At 46.0% G+C, this 12,411-nt stretch overlaps 1 protein-coding gene across 3 annotated transcripts in view; it reads right to left on the reverse strand.

The window, feature by feature from the left end:
• Positions 1 to 1,351, reverse strand: part of FAF2 (Fas associated factor family member 2) — a 38,923-nt gene extending 37,572 nt beyond the window's left edge. For all 3 annotated transcript variants that reach the window (XM_059698244.1, XM_059698240.1, XM_059698242.1), the window contains exon 1: positions 1,195 to 1,351. In XM_059698244.1, coding sequence (XP_059554227.1) covers positions 1,195 to 1,257 — 63 coding nt within the window. In that variant the 5' untranslated portion in view covers positions 1,258 to 1,351. The remainder of the gene's footprint in view (positions 1 to 1,194) is intronic.
• Positions 1,352 to 12,411: the final 11,060 nt, after the last annotated feature.

The raw sequence follows: 12,411 nt of genomic DNA on the forward strand, positions 1-12,411 counted from the left end.
AGGATCCCAGGTTCGATTCTGGTCAAGGGCATGTACCTTGGTTGCGGGCACATCCCCAGTAGGAGATATGCAGGAGGCAGCTGATGGGTGTTTCTCTCTCATCGATGTTCCTGACTCTCTATCTCTCTCCCTTCCTCTCTGTAAAAAATCAATAAAATATATTTTTTAAAATAAATAAATAAATAAATGGCATTCTAACTTGGGAGGACCTGAGCACTAAGGTTCCTGGTAACTGCTGACATGAATAAATATATAGCACATTTTATATTAGGAAATAAGTGTACCACTAACTTTAATTCTCCCCTAAGTCAAAAAAATGATTAATAAGCAGTAATACTGTTTGGGAGCATTTTTACGTTTTACAAAGGCCTTCAGACAGCCCTTCTGATTTGATTCCCACAATATCACTAGGGGGTAAACCTTTTTAAAACATGTATTTTATATCCATAAGGAAACTGGTATCGACCAGAGTAACCAAGAGTCAAGATTACCCACCCTAGGGGTCTCCTCCCCCCGGACTCTCCAGCTCAGACATAAGGGCTTATTTAAGCCCAAGTTCTGAGCCCCACACCCCCTTTCGAAGAAGGCCGACTCCTGCAAGTTGCCACCCTCCTCGGCTCGGTCACGCACGTGAGTCCGGGATGGGCCGAGGGCACCACACCTCGCCGGGGCCGCAGATGACATGGATGATGTTGCATTTGTTTCCGAACAACGCGCGCGGGGTCCTCCCACACCTTCAGGGCGGGGGCCAGGCCTGCCCTTCCCCCACCAGGTCGCCCCACACAAGCCTTGGCACCCAAGATGCCCTCAGTACATGTGTATGCAAGTAGCATGGGGTGCCGGCAGCATTTCCAGGGACCCGAAACGAGGCCAACCCCACGGTGGGGATTAAGCATCCGCGGTAGATCCAGAGTCGCTGGGCGGAGAGGACCCGATCTGGGAAGGATGTCTGAAGACCGGCGCCCCTAAAGGACCCCGGGGGAGCTGGAGAGGGGGACGCGGGTCTGGCAGCTGCCGCCTCTGGAAGGCCGGCCACAGACAGGCTCGGGGCAGCGGGGCAGTTGGCGTCTGGGGGGAGGGGGCCGCCTGCTGGTCTGCGAACCTCGCGCCCAACTTCAGGAGGGTTCTGGGCTCCTCTGGAGGCCCACTCCCCAGCCCGCGGCGGCATGTGCTGCGCCGAGTACTCGCTGCTACCTGAAACTGCAGCAGCTTCTCTGTCTGCTCCTGGGTTAGATCCTGTTCCTCAGGCGCCGCCATTTTGCCGCCGCCTCTACGCTTCTGACCCGTCCGCACCGTCACCCGCCGGAACTGACCTCAGCAGCAACTACGTCCGGTCGGAACGGCAGCCGACGCGCAACTGCGCCTGCGCGTGCTGGCTTAGCCGGGGTAGTGGTGGTAGTGGTCGTGATCGTTCGCGCCGCCAGAGGGCGCCACTCTCGGGCAGATCCCGAATACTTACGGAAATTGCCGAGGGACTGTCGGTACCCGTCCTCAGGATTTCGTCCAAGAACGGATCGGCTATAGGAAACTAAGACTCCTGAAGAGATCCCAAAGAGCCGAGAAGTCCCGAATGCGGATCGAGAAGTTCCGGAAGTTCCCGAAAGCCACTCGGCTGTTTTCCGCTTGTTCCTTAAACATACGCTATTCCTGAATGTTATTTTAGGAAATTGTGGACTTGCCAAAATATTGGCCGTTTGATATTTGATACCTGCTCTGGCATTTCCTAAAGACCCTGATCATCTCTCGGGAGGTTCCTACAGTCTCTGAATACTGGCCGGGCATTTCCCACGCCGCCTTCCGGGCCCAGGCGGGAACTGTGGAAGGCTGTGGCCCCGGGAACGTCTCAGCTTTGAAGTCGCTGGTTAAGATTGTTTGGACTTGGCGACCTGGGTCTTTGATGTTTAATGGCGCTACCAGCCTTGGGCAAAGCTTTCGGTTGTGAACGAAAGGGGCCGCATGCTGACCTGACAAGCTCAGGGGAGGCCTGCATGGCAGTCTTGCAAACTCAGAGACCTAAAGTCACCACAAAGGATGGTCTGAAATTAAACCTTAACTAAAAGCAGTTATGGTGGGCAGTTAAGCCTAGGCCAGTATCTTCACTGACAAGGTTAACCTTTACCTTAACTGAGCCTATCTGTCTTTTTGCATCTATGATAACACACCCTTGAAATGTCTGGGTATCTTGTAACTTCCCTTTTTCTGGAGCCCCTGGGGCACAGCCAAAGGTGCTGGGCGCCAGGACAGATACCACAAATTCCTTCACGATCATGTTACTTGATCCTGCACCCACCTAAGTATGTGTCCATCATTTTACTTTTTATCCAATCCCAGCGGTTTCCCTGTTTTGCTTTATCCCTCCTCCTTAATCTATCACCAATGAATTTCATGTAACCCACCTATGTCCCTCCTTTGATTGCAATGTATAAATACAGATGTAACCCCGCCATTCTCCGGAGCATTATCTCAATTCCTTGAGGTTCTGCTTCCCGGCATATGTCGACAGTTTGGCTCAAATAAACTCACAAAAATTCTTTGTAGGTTTCAGTGGTTTTTACGTTAACACGGTCCACTCCCGTGCGACTCTGCTCCTGCTGCCTCAGGCCTGGAGTCTCCTGCCCCCTGGCCCATCCTCCCCAGGACCGACAGAAGGAAGCCCCTTAGGGTTCAGGTGCTAGTGGCCACCAGGCAGCGTGCAAATCATCTTCGCTCTGGGCTCCGTTTCCCCATGGTGGGGTGAGGTGCCCCGATAGCCCCCGACGTGGCACCTCAGTGCTTCTCCTTGGATGCAGTCCCTCACCCTTTGCAAGGCCTTCACCACACCCCTCAATGGCTGCCCTTGTTTGTTCTGACCTGCCACCTCCCTGTAGAGCTCCCTTTTGCATTTTCACTTCTTTTCTCCTGCCATCTGCCTCCTCTTGCCACCATCCTTGGGGAGGCAGAGCGGTCGGGTTCTGGGGCACACTTTTTCAGAGACTCTCCCTGTGACTCTTAGCAAGGCCCCAGTATCTCCCCTGCTGCAGAATCCCACCCCTGCCCACCTCACCGGACTGACCAGGTGAGACAGGAAGGACAGAAGGCGCTTTGAAAGCTGAAGTCCTGTGAGAAGCACATTAAAGGATGGAAGGACTTCCGTTTGGGTCACTTCTTCCTTTCAGGCCTGTATCAGGCCTTACTGTTACCGGGGACCTCCCGGGTGGGCTCGGGCTGCCTTTCAAAATGTCCAATGAGGAAGGCAGGGTTGAATCATATAAGGCAAGGCGCTTATTGAGAAGGCCAGCCAGCCAAGAAGACAGGGAGCTTAGAGCATCCAAAACCTGTCATACAGTAAGGTGCAGCGGACAGGATTATATAGGCAAAATGGGCTGGGGTGAGGTTGGGAACAGAATGCAATTGCATGCAGTCCTGGATGTCAGCGGACGTCAGCCATTGCTTTTGGTTGTCAGGCGATGAGATGACGGCTTGGCTCCTGGTGGGGTCGGCCTGGTCATGCTTAACAGTTCTACTTGCTTGCTGGGTACAGTATACATTGTCCACAGCTGAATCGCCTCCTCCATCACCAGGATCAAAGGGAGTATGCAGGTGCACTGGCCTGAGAAATGAAACTTAGAAAATGAAAAAATTAAAAAAAAAACTTAAAAAATAACGTAACCCTCTGTTCCTATATCTATATGTACTTCAGAATTTCACAATAATATGATTATTTTTCAGTTAACTCAGGTGCTCTATCAGATTATAAGCTCCCCCTCCCCCCATTACCAGGTCTGCCCAAACTTCACGACAATGTCCTGGAATTTTTCTTACACCTTTAAGGTACAATTGGAAGGAAATAACTGTGACTTTAAATAATTTATTACATCAACTCAGAGCTCAGGGGAGACTGTGTTACTGTTCAACGTCTCCAATAATGCTGTATTCAGACAAATGAGGGGAGGGATGGCAAAGTCAGATGTCCTCTGGGGTTGTTGCTTAATTCTGATTTAAGATGTAAGCTTTCAACACCATTGAATGTTTTTCAAATTCTCAAAGACACATGCACTTTCTTGGTCTACATTTCTGTTTTCGTCTTTGAGTAAAGACATAGCTATAAGAAATATTTTACTTTTTTTCACTTCACAATTAGGAATTTGCCTCACTGCGGAGCATGCAAAATGGCAAACTTGAAAGTCCTTTTCCTGTGCAAAGGTGGTTTCTGCTTTTAGGTGTAGCTGATGGCTTCTGTGTAAGACCAGTATTGTCAGAACTTCTCATTTTTAGAGAGTGCCTACAAATTTGGATCTGCATGTGAAACCTCTCCATTTTATTATTCTTGTTGTTGTTGTTCATCCTCACCCAAGGATATTTTTTCATTGATGTTTAGAGAGAATGGAAGGGAGGGAGAGAGACAGAGAGAAAGAAACATCTATGTGAGAGAGACACATCTATTGGTTGCCTCCCTCACGTGCAACCAAGGTCTGTGCCCTTGACCAGAATCTGACCCAAGACCCTTCAGTCCCCGGGCTGACGCTCTATCCATTGAGCCAAACCGGCTACGGCAAATCTCCCCATTTTGAAATGGTGATAACTGCTCTGTGGCTCGGTTGGAGCACCGTCCTGTACACCAAAGGTTTTGGGTTTAATTCCAGATAAAGGTACAGACCTAGGTTTCAGGGTTTGATCTTCGGTGAGGGTGTCTCTGGGAGGCAACCCATCGATGTTTCTCTCTCACATCAATGTTTCTCTCTCTCCCTTCCTCTCTATAAAAGCAATCAATAAAAAAAAAGTTTTTTAAGAGAGAAAGCCCAGGTGGTGTGGCTCAGTGGTTGAGCATTGACCCATGAACCAAGAGGTCACCAGGTGGATTCTCAGTCAGGCACATGCCTGGGTTATGGGCTCAGTCCCCAATAGAGGATGTGCAGGAGGCAGCTTATTAATGTTTCTCTCTCATTGGTGTTTCCATCTCTCTATCCCTCTTTCTTCCTTTCTTAAAAAAAAAATTAATAAGGAGGAGGTGAGGGCATATGCTGGGGGGTGAGGGCAGCTGGGGAGAAGTCAATGAGGGAAAATGGAGACTTATGTAATACTTTAAACAATAAAGAATTTAAATTAAAAAATCAAAACATTAAAAAGAGAGAGAGTACGTTTATGAAAGCTGGGACATTGAAACAAGGATAGAAGGAGCAACAGGAGTGAGACTGGGCGGAGCTGCTTTGGCTCACTGCAAAGTCAGAGGAAAGGGGCCTTGGAGACAGGTTTAGGGGGTTAATCCAGGACAGGCTGCTGCTGCCCATTGCTCCCCCGGTCGCAAGTCGTGTGGGGACCCTTAGCTTTAGGGGATGCACACCTGTAGGGAAAGAAAGGTACAGGCATACTCCCAAGAGGGAGAGCGCCTGGCTTGCCTATTTAAAAAATAAATAAAATGACAATGTGTGTGTGTGTGGGGGGTGTGTGTGTTGATATCAGAGAGAGGAAGGGAGAGGGAGAGAGAGAGAATGAGCTGACGGCAGCCCTGCCTTGGCTCACTTCTTTACTCTGACTTTTATTTCTCAGCCAAAGCAGTCCGGCCTAAGCTCTCTCCTATTGCTTCTTCTGTCCTAGGCTCTTGCTTGCGTCACTGATCCCCAGCTTTAATTTAATAAATGTACTTTAGTTGTATGGCTGGAACAGCACCAGGTGTTAAACCCGTGGGGTCAGACCAGACCTGGGTTCAGCAACCTCAGAGCCTGAGTTCTGGCTGGGAAAGAATTCAGAGCCAAGACTCAAACTATAAGAGACCGTTTATTTGGAAAACCACAGAGATAGAAGTAACTTGTAGGAGAAATGGGCTTAGGAACAGGTTACAGAGGCAAAGGAAGGGCCCTTGGTAACACGTCTGGGAGGACGGGGAGGAGGAAAGGCAAGGCGGGGGTGTTCTCCCTGGAGGGAGAGCATGCTGGGCCCTCTGTCCTAAGGGTTTTAAGGGTGGAGATTTTAGGGGAGGTCCCAGGGGAAGGTCTCAGTAGAATGTTCAGCAGCTTTCCAGGTGTGTCTTTTCAGGGTCTAGGTCTCCACGGATTGGTTGGTGCCAAGACAGGGTCACTATTCAGTGCAGCTGGTCCTGGGGTCAGCCGTGGTGTTTCTTATCTGCTTTTCGTGTTTTCCTGGGCCTGGAGCTGAAATACAACTGAGGCCTAGGGAGGAAAGGTCAGGGGGTCCAAACCGCAGGACCAGCCATGCTAGGGGAGGAAAGGTCACCCTGGTGGCGAAGTTCCCACCCTACAATTGTCCTTTGCCAGGCACCCAGGGCTTTCTGCCCAGGCGACCTTCTGTACCTGGCACATCGTCCTTGATCTGCTCTTGTCTAACTGCCTACCACACTTTCAAAACCACCTGGACCCGTTTTGTGAAAACTTTCCTGCCCAAAGTCAAGAACACGCACACGACAGGCCGGCATGAGGCAGACCCGCTCAGGCACAGTGGGACACATGCTCTAACATTATGGGGAAAGTCTAAATGCATCTTATTTAAACCATCTATAAATAGATCTGTTTTTCCCCCTTTCCCATCCTGCCAAGGTGTTTTTTGAACTTGTTCACAGTTCACAAATCATGGAAGTTTTGTTTATGAACATGGATTTAATTTTTTTCCCTTTTTTTTTTGAATGAACATGGAGTTTTAAAAGAGCAATAAAATATCTCCACCTATTATTTTATTTTTTAAATCCTCACCTGAGAATATTACTTCATTGATTTTTAGAGAAAATGGAAGAGAGAGGGAAAGATAGAAATATCAATGTGAGAGAAACACATTGATTGATTGTCTCCTGCACACACCCTGATCAGGGCCTGGGCCGGGAAAGAGCCTGCAACCGAGGTACATGCCCTTGGCTGGAATTGAACCCAGGACCCTTCAGTCTGCAAGCCGACATTCTATCCACTGAGCCAAAGCAGCTAGGGCAAAATATCTCCACTTTAAAGGACATTTGTTATCAGCATATTTTCTTCATTGTCCAAAAATCAGTGGCCCTTTTATGTACCAATTTGAGATGCTCTAATTAAAGACCAACCCTCTCTATCCCAGAGACATTAGCTGTATTTCCCTCTTTAGTTTCCGTGGCTTAATTCCCATACATGAGGCCTTTGCTCTAAGGATCTAGCCAGGCCCAGTACTTACAGACCTTGTACTCTGTGCCCAGTGCACTTCTCAGCACAGGGATTCAGTGGTAGGTCAAACCAACCTGGGCTCTGTTTCCTTCATGGAAGGCATAGCTGGGAGAGAAATGGTAAGCAGGTAAAATATCATCTATATATGTAAAACCCTAAGTGACCCTTATGACTGATTGCTATGATGTGCACTGACCACCAGGGGGCAGACACTCAACACAGGAGCTGCCCCCTGGTCGTCAGTGCGCTCCCATGGCCAACCTCCCACTGCCAGTCAACCTCCTGCGGTCCCTCCCCCCAGTCGGCTGGCCCCCATCAGCCTCGATTGCCCTTGATAGCTGGCCAGGCTGAGGAAGCCCACCCATGCACGAATTCGTGCACTAGGCCCCTAGTCTAGTGATAATGAGGCAGGATATTAAGAGGCTAGAGCAGTAGTTCTCAACCTTCTGGCCCTTTAAATACAGTTCCTCAGGTTGTGACCCAACCATAAAATTATTTTCGTTGCTACTTCATAACTGTAATGTTGTTACTGTTAGGAGTCGTAATGTAAATATCTGATATGCAGGATGGTCTTAGGCGACCCCTGTGAAAGGGTTGTTCGACCGCCAAAGGGGTCGCGACCCACAGGTTGAGAACTGCTGGGCTAGAGAGATTCCTTGACAAGTAGAATAAAGAAAACAGACAATATAATTAAATAAGGCAAAACAATCTGAGCAATTTACAGCCAGCTAATTGAATCACAATGTGTGTGTGTGTGTTTATAGATTTCAGAGAGAGGAAGGGGGAGGGAGAGAGAGATAGAAACATCAATGATGAGAAAGAATCATCAATTGGCTGCCTCTTACACACCCCCTACTGGGGAATTGAGCCACAGCTGGCCAATATTGGGTCTTCTAATCCATGCACAAGGTATATTTCTCCATTTTTTTTTATTTCTCCATTTTTAAAAATTTAATTTCAGCAATATTTTGTAGTTTTTAGGGTATGAATCATATCATTTGTTAGATTTATTTCTAGATACTTATATTTTGATGCTATTGTAAATGGCATTTTAAAATTTCACTTTTCCTCTTGGTCACTGCTAATAAATAAAAATACAATTCATAGTCTGGCTGGTGTGGCTCAGTTGAGTGTTGTCCATGCACCAAGAGGTCACCAGTTCAATTCCTGGTCAGGGCACATGCCTGGGTTGCAAGCCCTACCCCCAGTAAGTGGGCGGGGGGGGGGGGGCGTGCAGGAGGCAGCCAATCAGTGTTTCTCTGTCATCGATGTTTCTAACTGTTTCTATCTCCCTCCCTCTCTCCCTAAAAAAATCAATAAAAAAATACAATTCTATTGTATGCTCATTTACCTCTTATGACCTTGCTAAACACATATTAGTTCTGGTAGCTTTTTTATAGAGAATGGAAGAGATGGATTTCTACATAAGGCAATCATGTTGTGTGTATATGTAGTTTTACCTCTTCCTTTTATATCTGGATTCCCTTTTGCGCTATCTCTCTGCCTCTGTCTCCCCCCGCCCCCCCCTTCCGCATGTCTCTGTCTTTTCTTTATTACACCGGCTAGAACCAATAGTACAATGTTGAGTAGAAGTTGTGAAAGCTGACATCCTTGTCTTATTTCTATTATTAGAAGAAGAATGTTCAGTCTTTCATTATTAAATTTAATGTTAGCTGAAGGTTTTTCAGAGCTGTCCTTGATCAAGTTGAGGAAATTCCTTTCAATTTTTAGTTTGCTGAGAGTTTTTTTTTTTTTTTTTTTAGGAATCAATGTTGAATTTAGTCAAAGGCTTTTTCTGCATTGAGATGATTATATAGTTTTTCTCTTTTGGTTTGTTAACTTGATAAATTACATTGAGTCTTTAAAATTTGTGGTAAAATTTACAATTCTAATCATTTTATAGTGTACTAGACGCCCAGTGCATGAAATTTGTGCACTTGGGCAGGGGGGTACCTCAGCCCTGCCTGCGCCCCCTTGCAGTCTGGGAGCCCTCAGGGGATGTCTGCCTGACACCTTAGGCCTAATCCCCATAAAGGCTGGGCGGCTGCAAGCAAAACCTTATCATCTGAGTCACCCCAATCATGGTAACGCTTGTCCCACTCCATCTCAAACTCTAGCTCCCAATCATATTTAGGAGGTAAATTTTTATCAGGTGGGCTCTTGACTGCAGTCACAGGAGCAGCGGGCGGAGGAGGAGGTGGCACAGAGGGGGGAAGTGGTGTTTTTAGAGATTCGCACCCCCCTACTGTAGGCTGTAAAGCCATGGCCGCACCCTGCTTAGACATTCTTAAACTCTCCTGCGCTGGATCAAGGCAATCACGAATTAAAGACCATAGTGTGAATGTAGAAATAGGAATCTTCTCTGGACCTTCTGCCGTGTATCGGTCACGCAACTGCTTTCCAACCTTTTCCCAGGTTTGGAAGTTGACGGTTCCCTCTTCAGGAAACCAAGGGCACGTTTCATTAACAAAACTTAAGAAATTAAGAATTTGGCTACGCTTAACAGAGCATCCTCACGCTTTGAGCCTAGTTTTAAGCATCTGAGAGCAGAGATCTCTTTCCTGAGACCCTGAATTTCCCATGTTTTACACCCAGCTAATACTACAATCCGCTCCTTATCTTACTTCTTGAATTTGTTGTGGGGTGCACTTCTCAGAGCTGTCCCCTCGCCTGACTTTTTTTTTCTTTTTTTGCCCCTGACTTTTGAGAGTTTCCCTGTACTCAGGTCCCTGTTTGGGCGCCAGATATAAGTGTTCTCTCTTGGCTGCGACCAGCACAGCTAGAGAGTGGATGAGTCCTGAGTAGGGGTGGCTGGGGATTGAGAAAAAGAAGGAGACAGACACAGAGACAGTAGGGAAAGCTGGGGCCAGGTGGGACACTGCCCTTGGATGGAGAGACAGTGATCCAGAGCTAGTGCAGTGCGCTTATTATATACAGCATGATACCAGAAGTTTTACTAGAGTATAAGACAAAGGAAATTATGGGAAATTATGGTTAAAGGTCAAGCTGCAATTCTTCATTCTTGTGGTTTCTTTGTAATTGTCACTCCTGGCTAAGCTCAGATAATTGCATTCGTTCCTGGCACCTGACTGAACTTAGATAATGAAACCCACCCCCTGGCACCTGAGTATGAGGTCAGGCTGACAACATACCTGCCTCTGGCAAGGTATGTTTCCAGGATGTGGCTCTGCCAACGCCACTGGACTCAGCCAACAATCAGCTCACATGCCTTCCCAGGTGCTCTCTACAATTTAATATACATGTAATCATAAATCTGTGGCCTTTGTGTTCGGCTTCTTTCACTTACCATAACATTTTAAAGATGACTCAGTGAGACCCTGGCTGGTGTGGCTCAGTTGATTAGGCATTGTCCTGTGCACCAGAAGGTTGTTGGTTCAATTCCCAGTCAAGGGCATATGCCTGGGTTGCAGGTTCGATCCCCCAGTACTGGCGTGCAGGAGACAGCTAATCCATGATGCACTCTCACATTGATGTTTCTATCTTTCTCTCCCTCTCCCTCCCTGTATCTGATATCAAACTATACTATAAGGCTATAGTTATCAAAACAACATAGTACTGGCATAAAAACAGACATATAGATCAATGGAACAGAAGAGAGCCCAGAAATCAACCCACACCTGTATAGTCAATTAATCTATGACAAAAGAGACAAAAATATGTAATGGGGTAAAAACAGTCTCTTCAATAAATGGTGCTAGGAAAACTGGGTAAATTCATGCAAAAGAATGAGACTGGATCATTGTCTTACGCCATATACAAGAAGAAATTCAAAATGGTTTAAAGATGCCCTAGCGCCAATTTGGCTCCATGGCTAGAGCATTGGCCTGGGGACTGAAGGGTCCCAGGTTCGATTCCGGTTAAGGGCACATGCCCGGGTTGCGGGCTCGATCCCCAGTTGGGGGTGTGCAGGAGGCAGCCGATCAATGATTCTTTCTCATCATTGATGTTTCTATCTCCCTCCCTCTCTCCCTTCCTCTCTAAAACCAATAAAAATATATTAAAAAACAAAACAAAAATGGTTTAAAGATTTAAATATAAGAGCCAAAACCATAAAACTCCTAGAAGAAAAGTAAGCATTTTTGATATCCCTCTTAGTAATATTTTTTGGATATAACTCTTTGGGCAAGGAAACAAAAGAAAAATACACAATGGGACACATCAAACTAAATAGTTTTTGCATAACAAAGAAAACCATCAACAAAATGAAAAGACAACCTACCGAATGGGAGAAGATATTCACCAATGATACATCTGATAAGGGGTTAATATCCAAATTTACAAAGAACTCATGTAGCCCTGGCTGGTGTGGTCAGTTGGTTAGAGTCACCAGAAGGTAAACCCATACACTGGGAGGTGGTGGGTTCAATTCCCCATCAGAGCTCATAACTAGGTTGAGTGTTCAATCCCTGTTCAGGGCATGTACAGGAGGCAACTGATCGATGTTTCTCTCTCACATTGATGTTTCTCTCTTTCTCTCTCTCTGTCTCCCCCTCCCTCTGTCCCTTCCACTCTCTAAAAATCAATCAATAGAATAAATATCCTTGGGTGAGGATTAAAAAAAAAAAGATAGATACATGCACCCCTATGTTCACTGCAACATTATTTACATTAACCAAGATATGGAAGCAACCTAAGTGTCTATTAATAGATGAATAAAGAAGTGGTCTCTCTAAAATCAATAAAAATGTTTTTAAAAATTACACCTTCTAAAAAAAGAAGTGGTACATTCTATATACAATGGAATATTACTTAGCCATAAAAAAATGAAATCTTGCCATTTGTAACAACATGGGTGGACCTAGAGAGTATTAATCTAAGTAAAATATGTCAGACAGAGAAAGACAAATATCACAGGATTTCACTTATACCTGGTAAGTGAAATCTAAAAAACAAAACAGAAACAAACTCATAAATACAGAGAATAAATTGATGATTGTCAGATGGAAGTGGTGTTGGGGACGGGTGGGGTGGGAAATGTGAAGGGATTAAGAAGTACAAATTGCCAGTCATGGGAACGTGAAGTATAGCATGAGGAATAGAGTCAATACTATTGTAATAACAGTGTATAGTGCCAGATGGGTACTAGACTTATCAGGATGGTCACTTCGTAAGATATATGAATGTCTAATCACTCTGTTTTACACCTGCAACTGATATAATATTGTATGTCAACTGTCATTGGACATTTTTACAAAATGTAAGTAGCTCTAAATTTTTAAAAAAGAGGTTAACATAGTGAATTATTTACAGGTAAAACTGAATAACATGTGGG

The sequence above is a fragment of the Myotis daubentonii genome, chromosome 5, assembly GCF_963259705.1.
Source record: "Myotis daubentonii chromosome 5, mMyoDau2.1, whole genome shotgun sequence".
In the NCBI taxonomy this organism is placed as follows: Eukaryota; Metazoa; Chordata; class Mammalia; order Chiroptera; family Vespertilionidae; genus Myotis; species Myotis daubentonii.